At 41.9% G+C, this 18,186-nt stretch overlaps 1 protein-coding gene across 4 annotated transcripts in view; it reads right to left on the bottom strand.

The window, feature by feature from the left end:
- Window positions 1–18,186, bottom strand: part of LOC126333363 (tyrosine aminotransferase) — a 230,545-nt gene that overhangs the window by 62,699 nt on the left and 149,660 nt on the right. For all 4 annotated transcript variants that reach the window (XM_049996732.1, XM_049996733.1, XM_049996730.1 and 1 more), the window contains exon 5: window positions 9,579–9,737. In XM_049996732.1, the coding sequence (XP_049852689.1) occupies window positions 9,579–9,737 (159 nt within the window). The remainder of the gene's footprint in view (window positions 1–9,578; window positions 9,738–18,186) is intronic.

Here is an 18,186-nt window from a genome sequence, read left to right as displayed (position 1 = left end):
GATATATTTTTCTGTTTGCGTTCAATAGGGGTGACAGCAGCGGAGGAAACGAGGAACATTTGCGCCATGTGTGGGAATAAAGCCACTGGCCATAGCACGGCAAGAAAATGATTTTTATACGGAGGATCGTTTTGACATTAGTGACTCTCCATGTTCAGGAGGACCTTCAGGGTTTTATTACCTTTAACAGTCCACCATCGTGCGACATTTGCATGCCGTAGGAAAGGTTCAAAAATCGGATGCTAAACCAAAACCACAAAAATCAGCAGGTGGGTTATGTGCGCGTCTCTGCTTACTCATCATCAATTGAGTCACCAACACCGACTATTCCTATCCTGTTTTGTTACCGGTGATGAGAAATGGTGTCTTTATGCTAACATAAGGAAAAGAAAGGGATGGTTGAATTCAAACAAAGCAGCCACTCCCCGTACAAATACTTGTGAGCATCCACAGAAGAAAATGTTAGACATTTGGTGGAAAAGAGACTGTGTGGCGTACTACGAACTGCCTCTCCGAGTTGTAACCATCACAGCTGACATTTATTGTCAAGAAGTGAGACAGTTTGCAGACGGAATCCAAGAACAACGACCAGGAAGACTGCGTGAAGCGATGCTACTCCACGGTAACGCCCGCCCACATTCTGTTAGACTGACATTAGACTGACGTAACACGCTATACAGGGGTTGGAAAGTCATTTCGTATCCATCTTATTCACCTGAACTAGCGCCCTCAGGTTCTCACCTTTCCTACGCTCTATCGACCACCCTTCAAGGAACTACCTTCCCGGATGAAAATGCGCTCCGAACACGGCTCGACGAGTTCTTCGCCTCAAAACCACGTGATTTCTAGACCGCGAAATCGAAAAGTTACCCAGCGTTGCCAGACTTGTAAATAATGAAGGAGAATATATTAGTAATGACTTAAGTCTCTGTTCTGTGTGTATGTTGTGTTTATTGAACTTATGGAAAAACGCTATGAACTGACACACCAATCCAATAGAAACAACAACATTCACAGGAATGTAAAATCAGAAAGTAAAAAAATGTGATTCTTCGATTTCTCTCGAACATTCATTGGGTGTAATGTCGGTTCATGGTGTCCAGCGGAATCGGCAGTACACCCATGGACTGCTCGATCACCTGATAAAATAATGCTTGTCACGAACAGAGAACCCCTTAAGCCACAACGATAGGCACTTGCAGTACAGCCTAACTGAAATCTGACGAAGGACGAGTAATAAAAACGACAGATCAAGAAACACGAATTATTGAAAAGAAGGTTTCTACTTTTTGCCACTGTTGTTTGACTCTCACAGAAAACAGAGAGAACAATGAAGCTCGATATACACAACTGAGAAGAGGAATTTAAAAAGGCAAGAGAAACGGGTACCAGTGCAACCCATTCCGGTCAAAAGTAGCTCATGGAAAAAATGCTAGTTCGCGCAGAGTTCCGTTCAGACTTAATAATGCGCACAGATAGTTTACCCATCTCCGAAATCGAGAATTTCGACGATTTTTGCTTGTTATTGATACTGATGCAGGAAACATGTACGTGTACCTACTCTTGAGAAAAAGGCCTCTTAACAGAAGAACAGACAGATGGTTAACAAATGACAAAAAAAATCTAGTATTCATAAATATGCACATTCTTTTATAAATAAATCTGAAGATGGTCGTTACAATCGAAACCGATTATTGAATAAAACACATACTTGCGATCGTAGACTGTTGTGGTTTTTAGACATTGTCAAACTTTGACTCGCTGTTATCTCGAAAGTGACCAGGTCACCCCTCCTTAATTACTGATAACTGGACATGACTGTAGTTTCGTCTTGATTCTTAAATATAATTTTGTTTCCCAGAGGACGTTAAGAAGTTATCCTCTTTAAGCTGTGACAAGGTTAGAGACCTAAAGGTAAAAGCCAACTACTGGGCATGTGGAGTGAAGGGAGTACAACTTGAGGTAAATGGAAAATGCATAAACACGTTGTTCACCATAACAAATCTGTTACAAATCCTCAGTCAAACCACAGTGTGATACCAAAGCTGGTCCAATATCAAAGAAAAAGAAATAATAATGATAATCTGCCTTAGTTTTCCATCATGTGGATGATGTCTGCTAGTCCGATCACACTGATGTGAATATTTTGTGCCAGCTATCAAGGTTCAAAAACAAAGTGATGGAATGATTTCATCCATTAAGATCTTTGGACCCTAATTGAATAAGAATGGCGTGACACTACACACAGAGGGGTCGAAACTCACAGTGTGGTTGAACTGCATCCATCGCTTACAAAAAATTTGTTTATGTCCGTAATCCAAGACGTAGACAGGATTATTTCAAAGGGGTAGGGGGGGAGGGGTGGGGGAGTGGGAGTCCAATTTGTTAAAGAGGGCCTTAAAAGGGCTCATGTTTTTCATTTATTCTGAAAACACATGTATTTATTTTTTAATTTTATGTACGTAATTTGCTTTTGGGAGACCTTCATATAAATATTATTCAGTCTACAAAATTAAGCAACAAGAGCTTTTCTTAAAAAAGCATAATATTTATTCTCAACAGTGTGTAAGAATACCCAAACGCACAATTAAATAATTCTTTATTTGACAATATGGTAAATTTACTGTATTGGCGAACGAACTATCTAATATAATGTATTGTCTCTTTGCTATCAAAACACAGTTCAGTCTTCTAATACAAGGCTGACTATTACCTCCTCGAATCCCCCACGCGGCGTGCTAACTGGCACGGCTATCCATATGGGTCGGATAAAACTTCAGGCATATGAAACAGATCAATAATACCATTCATTTTATGTCATTGCAAGAGGTATCATCAGCGTTTTCTCGTGTATGTTTGCATATTTTGACCTTATAGGAAGTAAATTCATGCGTACTCCATATTTTGATATTTTATACTGATTATGACACTTTAATCCTGCATATTAGTCACCTTTTCCTGCCATTAGTGCATAGTATTACACTTTTGCGCATAATAGTTGTACATTTCCTCAATTCTGCTCCATAAAATATGGAATCTCATATCTCAGGTTCGAATCCTGCCTCGGGCATGGGTGTGTGTGATGTCCTTAGGTTAGTTAGGTTTAAGTAGTTCTAAGTTCTAGGGGACTGATGACCTCAGAAGTTAAGTCCCATAGTGCTCAGAGCCATTTGAACCATTTTGGAATTTCACATAAAGAACTATAAACTGTTTTCCTCGCCAATTATTTACGAGATTTCACCAAGCGGTGATATAATCTCGTTATTGTGGAGTGCTGTGTTTTTGCAAACCTCTAAGAAGCAGTCTTGCTCTAATCTCCCTTCACCTGCCGAGGTTATTTTACGTTGTTCTTTCAACCTGGATTTGAGCTTAGAAAGTGATCAGAAATAAATGAACAATGTTTTGGGACACCGTGATTATTGCTGACAGGATTGTTGGAATAAACAGATCTGATATTGTTGTGTTCGACAGAGAAGCTAGAACAACTTTTGACTGCGAAAACGAAAAGGATTTGGAATTATTCAATCTTATACTTTCCCGAAAATCCTAATTTATGTCTTGATTTATCACTTCTTGCAATGGGAGGAAGATCATTTTCTGCAGATAAACTCGTCAGGCTAAATGAGTATTGTTTGGATTTTTATCTGCAGCGGAAAAATGCTTCTACCGGAGCACAAAAAAGGCGAATATGCTCCTGTTTAAAAGACTTTGATTGACAAGTGGGGTACCCAGTTACTCATTCTACCTTTCTCAGAACCTTTAAAAATTTTCCCAAACATTTTGGCTTGCAAACATAAAAAAACACCAACAAAATTTTCAAGGTTTTTCGAGATCTGAATCTGAGGAATAAATGATAAAAGTTTCAGCCATTTACTGTACACAGCCGTCTTCGAAAAAGCGGTTCGTTTTTTATACGGAAAATGATAAAAACCATTTTTTGGGGTCTCTAAGGCTGCCCTTGAACTAATGGTGTCTCCGTAAGTCCCTTAAGGCCCACCGTATACCACATCAAATGAAAAAAAGAACGAACCGATGGCCGGCCGCTGTGGACGAGCGGTTCTAGGCGCTTCAAAAAATGGCTCTGAGCACTATGGGACTATGGGAATTAATATCTGAGGTCATCAGTCCCCTAGAACTTGGAACTACTTAAACCTAACTAACCTAAGGACATCACACACATCCATGCCCGAGGCAGGATTCGAACCTGCGACCGTAGCGATCGCGCGGTTTCAGACTGAAACGCCTAGAACAGCTCGGCCACCCCGGCCGGCTAGACGCTTCAGAACGGAACCGCGCTGCTGCTACGGTCGCAGGCTCGAATTCTGCCTCAGGCACTTATGTGTGTGATGTTCTTAGGTTGGTTAGGTTTAAGTAGTTCTAAGTGTAGGACACTGATGACCTGTATGCTAAGTCCCATAGTGCTTAGAGCCATTTGAATTATGTGAACTAACCGATGTGCTTCATTTGCCTAACAAGGAGTAAGTGTTTAATATTCGTATTTTGACGTATTGAGGATAGTGCCACTAAGACGATCCTCCTGTTGGGTATGAAAATGGTCCCTAGTCCAAGGGCTATCCAAAACACTTGACCCTACCAATAAAATCCGAGGTAGGAGCCACAGAAGAGTCCGATTTTATGCGCGGAGTTTTGAACATACCGATTTATCATGTGGATTTTAATGCTCAGAGTCTCCGAATATATGTTCTGTCCGCCTTCGATGTCGCTCCTTTCACTTAAGAATCGAGTCTGCATTTTTAAGAGAAATGGAATCTGCCAGGAAAGAAAGAAATTAGGACGGAATTGTCTATGGCCTATAGTAAAAGATCAGCAACGGCATTTGCCTAATAGAAAATGGGGAGCCACAGAAACAGGTTGCCGGCGGATAATTAAATCGATCTAGCCTTACTAATCCAGGAGCTGTTACTTCAGCGTCTCCACCCGCAGATCTACCCTGGTCGCTGGAGAGTTTAGGAAAACTGGTTGTTGTACATTGTTAAAAAAATACGTCACAACAAAAGAAGCAATTCTTTTACTGTATGTTTTTCCTTTAATTGTACAATCTGGTCATTTGATAGTGCACGAATGCATGCATATTTTAAGATTCAGTTGCGCATTGTATTCCTGGGCTTAGTTATTATAGCATCACACGAGCATTAATAGACTTTGAACGAGAGGCGGTGGGGATCTAGAGCGCAATTGGGTCAGACGAATTCGAGCAGCCCACTGAAAAAAATCATTTAGTGACGAATGAGTTATAGAATTTGCTGCCATTCCTCCCACCACAAAGCCTTCCGCATCGTTCTGTATCGGAACTGGTTTTCATGATTGATTGCTGCCCGGGTGACCAGATCGGGCGATATTTTGGCATTTGAGCTACTAATGACAGCATTCTGGTCAAATTCTTTTAATGAAATGCAGCCATCGATGTTTGGGCGATGTTTTGTTGATAACGCGATATTTGGATTACACAGACAAATACATGTGAATTATTATGTACTGATTATAATACAATGTTATTCGTAATGTTGTTTACTTCTCCGCTGTGTGAAATATTGAATTATTGCAACCTCAAAATTCTACCAGTTTTCAAATAATGACTCCAGTGCTAACATTAAACAGATGTAGAGTGGTAATTACGCTATTGTAATAATGCATACATATTTTAACTTATCATAACGCAAGTGGACGAATCAAAATCTGTTTTCCTCTTCTTTCCTGTTTCAAATTAATCTATTATTATTAAATACTGGTATAACAGCACACGGCAGAAAAGCAATAATGGGAGCTCTTACGTTAAATTTAACTGCAGGTAATAACTGAACTGATTAACAAAACATCAAGTGAACTCAAGTAAGCCCAACTGTGTACAGCAGTTGGCCTTGGCTAAATTGGAGATGGGCGACAGCTGATTGTACTATCGATATATAGATAGTTTAAATCTGTCCATGGCCCTGTTGACTACCGATACTGCGTATCTCTTGAAAATCAAAATATCTTTCAACTACGTTACACTGGAGGTACGACATGCGTAACCCGAACCACCTTCCCCGCCCCTTTGGCTATGTCCTTGCATAAACTAGTTTTCAGGTCTTTTCAGATTCATCTTCAGATGGAACAATAGGAAGCTCTGTATTAATTTTCGTAGGTAATGTTGGATACTGGCTTGGGATATGGGCGCAATTGTTGTTGATATCCACCTGGCAGCTTCCATTGTTACCGCTTATGGCTACAAAATTAATCGCTATTCACTGGGTGTCACCATACATAAATCCGACAGCGCGAAACAAATTCCGTACAACTAATGTACTCATACCCACAAAAAAAAATCATCTGTTCCACAATATTGATAGTGGATGAGTTTCAACATAGTGTAGTGTCTTACAGCAACGCTATTTAAAGTAGTGGTAATCTGCGTAGCCAGTCACTGTAGTTTTCATCAGAACGACGGACAGAATTATATTTTCACATTTTTCGATCCTTACGCTAGCGTTGAGTGGGCTCTGTAGAACAACACCATGTACTTTTCTGCCCCCAGGAACCACTAAACTTGAGGAGGTGGTGTGGCTTCCATACGTGGATGCAACGACAAAGGAGGGTGTCTGTGGAGAGGGCAGCCAAACATGTTTCCTGAAGCCTTTTCAGTAGCAGCAGCCTTTTTCAGTAATCTGGATGACTGACAGATCTGGCCTTGTAACAATCTATGATCTAATGATTTTGCAAACAGCTGGAAGAAAAACTACAGCCGTTATTTTTCCTGTGGGGCATGCAGCTTTGCTGTATGGTTAAATGATGATAGGGTCCTCTTGGATAAAATATTCTGGAACTAAAATAGCCTCCCATTCGGATCTCATGGCGGGGACTTACTCAGGAGAATGTTGTCATCTGGAAAAACAAAACTGGCATTCTACGGGTCGGAGCCTAGAATATTAGATCTCGTAATTGGGTAGGTACGTTAGAAGAATAACAAAAGGGAAATGGATAGGTTGAAGTTAGATGTAGCGGGAATTAACGAATTTGAGTGACAGGATGAACAGTACTTCTTGTCAGGTGAGTGCAGGGTTATAAATGCAGAATCGAATAGGCGCAATGCAGCAAAAGGTCTAATAACGAATAAGAAAATAAGAATGCGGGTAAGATATTGTGAACATATTATCGTACCCAAGACAGACATGAAGCCAACACCCACCATAGTAGTACAAGTTTGTGTGCCGAATAGCTCCGCAAATGAAGAGATTGAAGAAATGTGTGATGAGATAAAAGAAATTATACAGATAGTAAGGGAGACGAAAATTATTTGTGATGGGGGACTGGAATTCAGTAGGTGGTAAAGGAAGAGAAGGGAAAATAATAAGTGAATATGGACTGAGGGAAATGAATGCAAGAGGAAACAGCCTGGTAGAATTTTGCACATAGCATAATTTAATAATTACCAACACTTGTATTAAGATTCATGAAAGAAGGTTGTTTACGCAGAAAAGACCTAGAGACACAGGAAGGTTCCAGATTGATTATGAAATGAATTTCGGAACGAGATTTTAAACTGTAAAACATTTCCAGGGACAGATGTGGACTCTGACCACAATTTGTTGGTTATGAACTCTAGATTAAAACTGAAGAAATTGCAAAAAAGTAGGAAATTAAGGACTTGGGACCTACGTAAATTGAGAAAATGAGAGCTAGTGAGAGTTTCGGAGGGCGCATTAACCAACGGCTGACTGGAACAGGGGTTCAAAAAAATGGCTCTAAGCACTATGGGACTTAACATCTGAGGTCATCAGTCCCCTAGTCTCAGAACTTCTTAAACGTAACTAATCTAAGGACATCATACACATCCATGCCCGAGACAGGAATCGAACTTGCGACCGTAGCAGCAGCGCAGTTCCGGACTGAAACGCCTAGAACCGCTCGGCCACACCGGGAACAGGGAGGGGTAATGAATACTGTAGAAGACGAAATGAGTGGATTTGAGAGATGAAATAGTGAAGGCAGCAGAGGATGAAATAGGTATAAAGACAGGGCCTGGTATAAATCCTTAACTGATTAAAGAAGAAAATATACAAATGCAGTAAATGAAGCAGGAGAAAAGGAATACAAATGTCTAAAAAATGAGACTGACAGTAAGTGTAAAATGGCTAAGCAGAATTTGCTAGAGGACAAATGTAAGGACATAGAAGCATATACCACTAGGGCTAAGACAGTGTCATTTTCGTTACATTGCCTCACGTAATGTAATCTTTTGTGGTCCTCTGCTTCTCTGCTCTGCTGTTCCTTCCAGTACCAAGTTAACTCGTCCTGAGTGCCAAAGTACGTGTCCTACTAATATGTTCCTTCTCGTGATGAGGAGTTTTCCATAGACTTCTATCTTTGCCTGTTCTTTCTAGTACTTTTTCGTTCCGTACGTTATCTGTCAACGTAGTTTTTAATTGGCTGCAGTTCCTTTCTGCATAACACTTTAATAGTTGTGTCACGACAGCATGTTAAATTGATGAAGTAAAGAAAGAAAAAACCATTTCATAGCCACTTACTAAAATTTATACCTGTAGCCATTACAAGTTAACAATCTTGTCTCTTGGCTCGTTAAAATAGCTCTCAGGAGCTCAAAGTTGTTGGTTCTAAAATAATTGAATTTCCCCTCTAAAATACAGTATACTGTTAAAATAATAACAAAGCAATTAGAAGTACGCTACTTTTGTAGAATTGCTGCATAAATCTACAGTTTTGTCCCACACACAGTTCGAATGGGGAACCTTTCGACTTAATTTTTAATGAAGGATAAAAGGAGCCAAACGGATGCACAAATTTTATTGCATATCAACCAAGGGTATCTTCTTCAGTTACGTAGACTGAGTTGACAAAACTTTCAGTCTGTTGTCAGTCCTAGAGGCTCCCCATACTCGCTGTTTTAATGTTGGTTTTACAAGAAAACTGTTATATATTTGAATTGAGCACTTTAGCTCATATGTTTTTATCTCTCCATGCAATGTGACTCTGTGTAATTGTAACTTATTCTGATGAAGATACCCCTAAGTGATATGGAAACCACACCAATGCAATAAAATATGTGCAACCGGTTGGCTTTTTGGATCCTTCTTAAAAATTGAAACACAGTTTTTGAACGTGAGCCATGTTCAAGAGTGTCTCTTGATTTACAGTACTACACCTACCTTTTTAGCTACCAACGCAAATCTTACCGGTATCTATAACGATATGGGTCAGTTGGTATTCGAAATGTTATATGGGGCAGGCAGATAGTAAGATTGTGGGTTTATTTAGTTGTCCTTTGTCTAGCGTTTAATCAACGAACATAGTTTCATGGGTTTTTTCATGCCTGCTGCAGCTGCCTACGAACACGATTGAAGCTGCCACTGTTAATAACAGATTTTCTAAAACTACGCACACATCTGTACTACTCCCCGCGGAGGTTCGGGTACTCCCTCGGGCATGGGTGTGTGTGTTTGTCCTTAAAGTAATTTAGGGTAAAGAGTGTATAGGCTTAGGGACTGATGACCTTAGCAGTTAAGTCCCATAAGATTCCACACACATTTGAACATTTTGAACATCTGTACTACCAAACTCACCAGCAAGTTGTAGGATCTGGTTTCGACGCCAATAGACTCAGCGAGTGTCCTGTAGAGCGGGAAAGCAGGCCGAGGCATCAGGATGTTCTGTCCTGGTGAGGCTAGGGCAGTTATGCTCAAGTCAAGGGCGCTCGAGCAACCACTGCAGAGGACAACGTCCTGTAATAAAGGAAAATATTGCGTCAAGTGAACGCGCAAGGAGATAAGTTATTAAAATGCTCAAGAAAAAAGAATCGAAACCGTGCGCAGCACCAGTTGTTAAGGTGTTAAGACGTAAATAATTAAACAGTCGCCTGGAAAAAGCTCTCGAAGCTTTATGTACTCGTCATTATTCGCAATGAACTAGGCGTTCTGTAAGTAAACTACGACTCTTTTGGAAGACAGTAAACGTATAAAAGGAAACATACTGGCCAAGAACACAACAGATTTCGGCTTGACATGTCGCACTCCGTCAAAAGCAGTGATACAACTCAAAAAGGCAACTGAGAAAAACCGACTTAAAGAGTTCTATGAAACTTATAGTATAAACGACCTTTAAATTTTAAGTAAGAAATTTTGGCAGTAAATTGTTTCGTAGGGTATACAAAAGTAATATGGACATGTAGTTCTGTACTAGTCGAATAAGAGGTGTTATCGGGTAATTATTAATTAATTCTTCCACCCAAAAAGTGGCAGAAGTATTATGTGAGGGGTCATAAACAAAAAAACAAAAATTAGAAAATCAAAAAGTGGTACTTACCGTAAGATAAGAGACATTCGAACTTCCATCAGACAACATTAGTACTTAAAATAAAAAATTAAAAACAAGTTGAAGCTGTTGTATTAGATAAACACAAAATGCCAAATTGTAACTTGTGAAAAAAAATACAGTTTAATAAGGAACACCAATTACGTACAATTTAAGGACCCAGTTTACGGAAACACATAATCATAAACGGTATTATATAATGGAGTCTTTAGTATACTGACTGGTTTAATGTGGCCCGCCACGAATTGATCTCCTATGCCTATCTCTTCATCTTAGAGTAGAACTTGCAACCTACGTCCTCTGTTATTTGCTGGATGTATTCCAATCTCTGTCTTTCTCTACTATACAGCTCCAGTATCATGGAAGTAATTCCGTGATGTCTTAACAGATGTCCTATCAGCCTATCCTTTCTCCTTGTCAGCGTTTTCCACAAATTCCTTTCCTATCTGATTCTGCGCAGAACCTCCTCATTCCTTACCTTATAAGTCCACCTAATTTTTAACATTCGCCTGTGGTACCACAGCTCAAGTGCTTCGGGTCCCTTCTGTTCTGGTTTTCCCGTAGTCCATGTTTCACTACTATACAATTCTGTGTTCCAAACGTGCATTCTCAGAAATTTCTTCCTCAAATTAAGGCTTGATACTAGAAGACTTCTCTTAGACAGAAATGCCCTTTTTACCGGTGCTAGTCTGCTTTTACTGTCCTCCTAGCTCCGTCCGTCATTGGTTATTTTGCTGCCTAGGTAGCAGAATTCCTTAACTGCGTCAACTTCCTGACCGTCCATCCTGACGTTAAGTTTCTCGCTGTTATCATTTCTGCTACTTCTTATTACTTTCGTCTCCCTTCGATTTTCTCTCAATCTCTATTCTGTACTCATTAGGCTGTTCATTTCATTCAGTAGATCCTGTAATTCTTCACTTTTACTCAGGATAGCAACGTCAGCAGCGAATCATGTCATCGATATCATTTCATCTTGAATTTTAATTCCATTCCTAAACCTTTCTTTTATTTCCATCTGCTTCGGTGTATAGTGAGAACAGAAGGGGCGAAAGACTACATCCCCTTCTTACACCCTTTTTAATCCGAGCACTCCGTTCTTGGCAGTCCACTCCTATTATTCGCTCCCGGCTCTTGTACATATTGTATATGCCCGTCTCTCCCTACAACTTACCCCTATATTCCTCAGAATTTCTAGCAGCTTGAACCGTTCTACATTCTCGAACGCTTTTTCCAGTTCGACAAAGCCTCTGAACGTGCCTTGATTTTTCTTTAGCCTTGCTTCCATTATCAACTGCAACGTCAGAATTGCCTCTCTGGTGCCTTAACCTTTCCTAAAGCCAAACTGATCTTCATTTAACACATTCTCAATTTTCTTTTCCATTCTCTTGTATATTATTCTTGTCAGTAACTTGGATGCATGAGCTGTTAAGCTGACTGTGCGACAGTTCTCGCACTTGTCAGCTCTTGCAGTCTTCGGAATATTTTTCCGAAAGTCAGATGCTGTGTCGCCAGACTCATACATTCTACACACCAACATGAATAGTCATTTTGTCATCACTTCCCCCAATAATTTTGGAAATTCCGGTGGATTGTTATCTATCCTTTCTGCGTTATTTGATCCTACAAAGCTCTCTTAAATTCTAATACTGGATCACCTATCTCTTCTAAATCGACGCCCGTTTTTTCTTCTCTCACATCACATCAAACTAATCTTCCCCTCATAGACGCCTTCAATGTACTCTTTCCACCTGTCCGCTTCCTCCTCTGCATTTAGCGTGGAATTCCCGTTGCCCTCTTAATGTTACTACTCTTGTTTTTAATGTCATCGAAAGTTGTTTTGACTTTCCTATATGCTGAGTCAGTCCTTCCGACAACCATTACTTCTTCAATTGCTTCACATTTTTCATGCATCCATTTCATCTTAGCTTCTTTGCACTCCCTATTTATTTCGTTCCTCAGCGACTTGTATTTCTGTATCTGAATTCCCCTGAACATTTTTGTACTTCCTTCTTTCATCGATCAGTTGAAGTATTTCTTCTGTTACCCGTGGTTACTTCGCAGTTACCTTCGTTGCACCTATGTTTTTCTTTTCAATTTCTGCGACTGCCCCTTTTAGAGATGTCCATTCCTCTTCAGTGATAGTGCCTACAGAGCTATTCCTCATTGGTGTATCTATAGCCTTAGAAAACTTCAAGCGTATCTCATCATTCCTTAATACTTCCGTATCCCATTTATTTTCGTATTGCATCTTCCTGACTAATCTCTTAAACTTCAGCCTACTCTTCATCACTACTACGTTGTGATGTGAGTCTATATCTGCTCCTGGGTACGCCTAATAGTCCAGTATCTAATTTCAGAACCTCTGCTTGACCATCATCTAACTGAAATCTTCCCGTATCAATTGGCCTTCTCCAAGTATACCACCTCCTCTTGTGATTCTTGAACAGAGTATTCGCTATTACCAGCTGAATTTTATTAGAGAACTCAATTAGTCTTTCTTCTCTCTCATTCCTTGTCCCAAGCCCATATTCCCCTGTAACTTTTTCTTCTACTCTTTTCCTCTACAGTCTCCTATGACTATTAGATTTTCATCTTCCTTTACGTACTGTATTACCCTTTCAATATTTTCAATATTTTCAAATACTTTCTCTATCTCTTCATCTTCAGCTTGCGAAGTCAGCATGTATACCTGAACTATCGTTGTCAGTGTTGGTTTGCTGTCGATTCTGATAAGAGAAACCCTATCGCTGAACTGCTCACAGTAAAACACTCTCTGTCCTACCATCCTTTCTTTGTAGCAAAAAGTTTCAATATTTTTCTTGTACGCTGCAAAACATCACATTTTGTAATATTTACAAAAGCTGTAATCGTCCTTCAGGCACGCATACATGTGAGATTGTAATGTAATATATGATAAAGACACTGTATAAACACAGACACTGTAATAATCAATGCTAATGAAACTACATTCAAGTTATACATGAGAAGTTTCGCAACTCAGAATGTGCCGCTCTTCTTGAGTCACCACGCGGAAGTGCCAGTGACACTGTTCTAGCCTTGGCGAACCATGAAGTAATCTGCAAAAAAAATAACTCACTGTCCTGAAGTGGACGAATTCCGAGATAGAGTACTTTACAGGTATTTTTCAGGGACAAAAACTAAAAATTGCCATTTTTTGACTTGTGTCACTTTTCTAGCCGGAGTGCGATATATACTCGTACTGTATGTCATACATCACACAACACTGGCTGTCAGAGTAATGGAAATACGTCTATGAATATATAAAATATTTGTAAAGGATACATATAACTAATTGGTTGTTTCCACCGAAATTTGGTGTCACTCATCCTGTAGCGTACCATTTATTCCATCAACAATGACGCGACTGGGACAGGAAACCTGTAGCGGTGACTTTATTGTATTACCAACGGTGGCTGTTCGACCATGTTCACAGCAGATTGTTGGGTGGGACAGTGGAGATCTTTTAGCTCGACCGTACATTTGGGAGCCCAAATCTGAAGACAGACTACCATCAGTAATTGTAAATTATTTGTTAAGTAAACACAGGCGTAATTTGTAAGCTTATATTAAATGCGAGAGCTAGCAATTTCTAATAGAGCATCGGTACCTTGGAAGAAGACATTTTCGTTAAAGAACAACATTTGTACCCTAGAATGCAGTTAACCGCCTTCTACACTCCTGGAAATGGAAAAAAGAACACACTGACACCGGTGTGTCACACCCACCATACTTGCTCCGGACACTGCGAGAGGGCTTTACAAGCAATGATCACACGCACGGCACAGCGGACACACCAGGAACCGCGGTGTTCGCCGTCGAATGGCGCTAGCTGCGCAGCATTTGTGCACCGCCGCCGTCAGTGTCAGCCAGTTTGCCGTGGCATACGGAGCTCCATTGCAGTCTTTAACACTGGTAGCATGCCGCGACAGCGTGGACGTGAACCGTATGTGCAGTTGACGGACTTTGAGCGAGGGCGTATAGTGGGCATGCGGGAGGCCGGGTGGACGTACCGCCGAATTGCTCAACACGTGGGCCGTGAGGTCTCCACAGTACATCGATGTTGTCGCCAGTGGTCGGCGGAAGGTGCACGTGACCGTCGACCTGGGACCGGACCGCAGCGACGCACGGATGCACGCCAAGACCATAGGATCCTACGCAGTGCCGTAGGGGACCGCACCGCCACTTCCCAGAAAATTAGGGACACTGTTGCTCCTGGGGTATCGGCGAGGACCATTCGCAACCGTCTCCATGAAGCTGGGCTACGGTCCCGCACACCGTTAGGCCGTCTTCCGCTCACGCCCCAACATCGTGCAGCCCGCCTCCAGTGGTGTGGCGACAGGCGTGAATGGAGGGACGAATGGAGACGTGTCGTCTTCAGCGATGAGAGTCGCTTCTGCCTTGGTGCCAATGATGGTCGTATTCGTGTTTGGCTCCGTGCAGGTGAGCGCCACAATCAGGACTGCATACGACCGAGGCACACAGGGCCAACACCCGGTGTGGGGAGCGATCTCGTACACTGGCCGTACACCTCTGGTGATCGTCGAGGGGACACTGAATAGTTCACGTTACATCCAAACCGTCATCGAACCCATCGTTCTACCATTCCTAGACCGGCAAGGGAACTTGCTGTTCCAACAGGACAATGCACGTCCGCATGTATCCCGTGCCACGCAACGTGCTCTAGAAGGTGTAAGTCAACTACCCTGGCCATCAAGATCTCCGGATCTGTCCCCCATTGAGCATGTTTGGGACTGGATGAAGCGTCGTCTCACGCGGTCTGCACGTCCAGCACGAACGCTGGTCCAACTGAGGCGCCAGGTGGAAATGGCATGGCAAGCCGTTCCACAGGACTACATCCAGCATCTCTACGATCGTCTCCATGGGAGAATAGCAGCCTGCATTGCTGCGAAGGGTGGATATACACTTTACTAGTGCCGACATTGTGCATGCTCTGTTGCCTGTGTCTATGTGCCTGTGGTTCTGTCAGTGTGATCATGTGATGTATCTGACCCCAGGAATGTGTCAATAAAGTTCCTCCTTCCTGGGACAATGAATTCACGGTGTTCTTATTTCAATTTCCAGGAGTGTATATTGACATTGTCCTTGACTTTTTCTCATGGGGACTAACAGTAGCAATAAGGAACTACACATACCGGACAAAAAATTAGCCGGACACAGGAGACGTCACGCTAATGCCGCGTAATACCGCCAGTATTATATCCCTTATAACGGCAATGTGTAGCCGTTGCGGCATTTTACCAGCAGACATTACGCTCGATTTTACAACTAATCTGAAGATGGTTGTATGATCAGCTGAAACTGGTGATCATTTAATTTATTTTTATTTGCGATCTTGACTATTAAAAGATTTTGTTGTCCGCAGCCCGTGGACTAGTGGCTAGCGTTGCAGCCTCTGGATCATGGGGTCCCCTATTCGATTCCCGGCTAAATGGTGGATTTTCTCGGCCCGGGGACTGGGCGTTTGCGTTGTCCTCATCATTTCATTATCATTCGGGAAGGTGGCGACAGTCTAAAGGTTGGGAATTTGTACGGCGTTGATAACCACGCAGTTGAGCTCCCTCCCCAAATCATATATCATCATCATCAAGATTCTGTGAAAATAAAATAAAAATTTTTTTGAAAATATTTAGACTGTTTGTCTCCATTTCCTGATCATGCGAGTAATTAATATGGAAAAAATTCTCCATTAGTAGTTCGTCCCTCCTCGTCAGGCCATCAGTGCAGTGTTCTACCGCGATGTCCTGACGTGGTGGAGGGAGAACAAAAGAAGAACGTGTCCGGTGCACGGCGACTGGTTCCTCCATCATGACAATGCACTGATCATCCAGGATCTTCTGTCAACAAAGAAAATGACGGAAGTTCTTCATTCACCGTATCCACCCGACCTGCTATCGAATGACTTCTTTTTTTTTAATTCGCCAGAATGAAATTAAAAGGCTGTAGATTTCAAACAACTGAGGAATTCAAGCAGAATCGCATATGGGACTACACTGTTTTACGAAAAAAGCGTTACATGGAGTTTTCAGTCCATAGGAAAAGTGCTAGTAGCGGTTTGTACATGCCCATAAGTAGTAGGATCCAGATAAAGTGTACCTGGTGTATTCCGGGAATTTTTGGGTAGCACTTGGTGTTTTGTCCAGTGAGCTTGCTCTGGAACTACAGCTTAATACACCTGAATGTAAAGCGGGGGCCAATACTCTTTTACCAGTGCTGCTAAGAAATTTACTCTTATATGAGTAATAGAATGGGATTTATTCAGCCTCGAGAGAACAGGAAGAGCCTGCAGGAGAACTAGCAGCTCTATTCTGGGAGAACCGACATGACCTTCTGCAAAAGCGTTTTATTAACTAAATTTCACTCCACACTGACTTTAAGTGACATTGTTCACAGAGGACGATAAATGATCAGTTGGCAGCGGGTAGCTTGCAACGGGAAAGTAAAACTTTGTGCCGGACCGAGACTCGAACTCAGGACCTTCGCCTTTCGCGGGCAAGTGCTCTGCCGCCGGCCGTTGTGGGCGAGCGGTTCTAGGGGCTTCAGTTTGGAACCGCGCTGCTGCTACGGTCGCAGGTTCGAATCCTGCCTCGGGTATGGATGTGTGTGATGTCCTTAGGTTAGTTAGGTTTAAGTAGTAGGGGACTGATGACCTCAGATGTTAAGCCCCAAAGTACTCAGAGCCATTTGGACCATTTTTGACAAGTGCTCTACCATCTGAGCTACCCAAGCACGACTCACGACACGTCCTCACAGCTTCAGTTCTGCCAGTACCTCGTCTCCTACCTTCCAAACTTCGCAGAAACTCTTCTGCGAACCTTGCAGAACTAGCACGCCTGGACGAAAGTATATTGCGCAGACATGGCCTGGGGGGTGTTTCCAGAATGAGATTGTTATGCTGGAGCGAAGTGTGCGCTGATATGAAATTTCCTGGCAGATTAAAACTGTATGCCGGACCGAGATTCGAATTCGGGACCTTTACCTATTGCGGGCATGTGCTCTACCATCTGAGCTACGCAAGCACAACTAACGTACCGTCCTTACAGCTTCACTTCTGCCAGTAGCAGTAACTTAGTGAAACTAAAGTTATTCGACTCTTCTTATTATTTTTTGTTATTATAATTATCATCATCGATCACAAATAAAGTAATGTTGAACTACGGTAATACCGAACAAAAACTAGTATACATCTAATAATGCAGCAACTAGTGACCTTCATTGTTAGATGAAGATATAGAACTCGATCCAGCGAATTCCCTGATCGTCATCTGCATGGTGTGCTGTTTATAAGTCCCTCCCCCGCTACATCTCCAAAAAATATCTTTTTTAGTTGTGTCTTCAGGGAGTTGTTGGTAATGAACAGGCTGCGACGCTTAAATCTCGACAAATTACAATACGAATTTCCCGCCATATCGTAGTTTCGCCGGGGTCGCGATTGGCGTTCTTGAAAGCCACGGGCATCTAGTAAACAGTCAGAACCTCCAAATGGCCGAGATATTAAGGACAAGTGCGGAGTAGTACAACCGAAGAGCTGCGGTTATCGAAATTCTTCGCGCTGGGCGCTCTCCCACTTAAATACTTCGATTCTTCTGGTACCCGAAATCAACTGTTTACCATATTGTGCCCAAGTATAATGCTTCGGAGAAGTCTGGGGAACTTTCCACTAACCCGGCGAGTAAACCTCATTCAAAGAAACGCGTGTCACGAACTGTGGCATAATTGAAAAGATTTAGACGCTTATTTCGGAGGACCCGGGGCAATCGCTGAGGAAAATGGCGTCAGTACTGAATGTCAGCGAGCGAACAATGCGCCGGATGGCAAAGA

The sequence above is a fragment of the Schistocerca gregaria genome, chromosome 2, assembly GCF_023897955.1.
Source record: "Schistocerca gregaria isolate iqSchGreg1 chromosome 2, iqSchGreg1.2, whole genome shotgun sequence".
Lineage (NCBI taxonomy): Eukaryota > Metazoa > Arthropoda > Insecta > Orthoptera > Acrididae > Schistocerca > Schistocerca gregaria.
The sequence above is the reverse complement of the archived record's forward strand: the minus strand, read 5'-3'. Positions and strand labels throughout refer to the sequence as shown.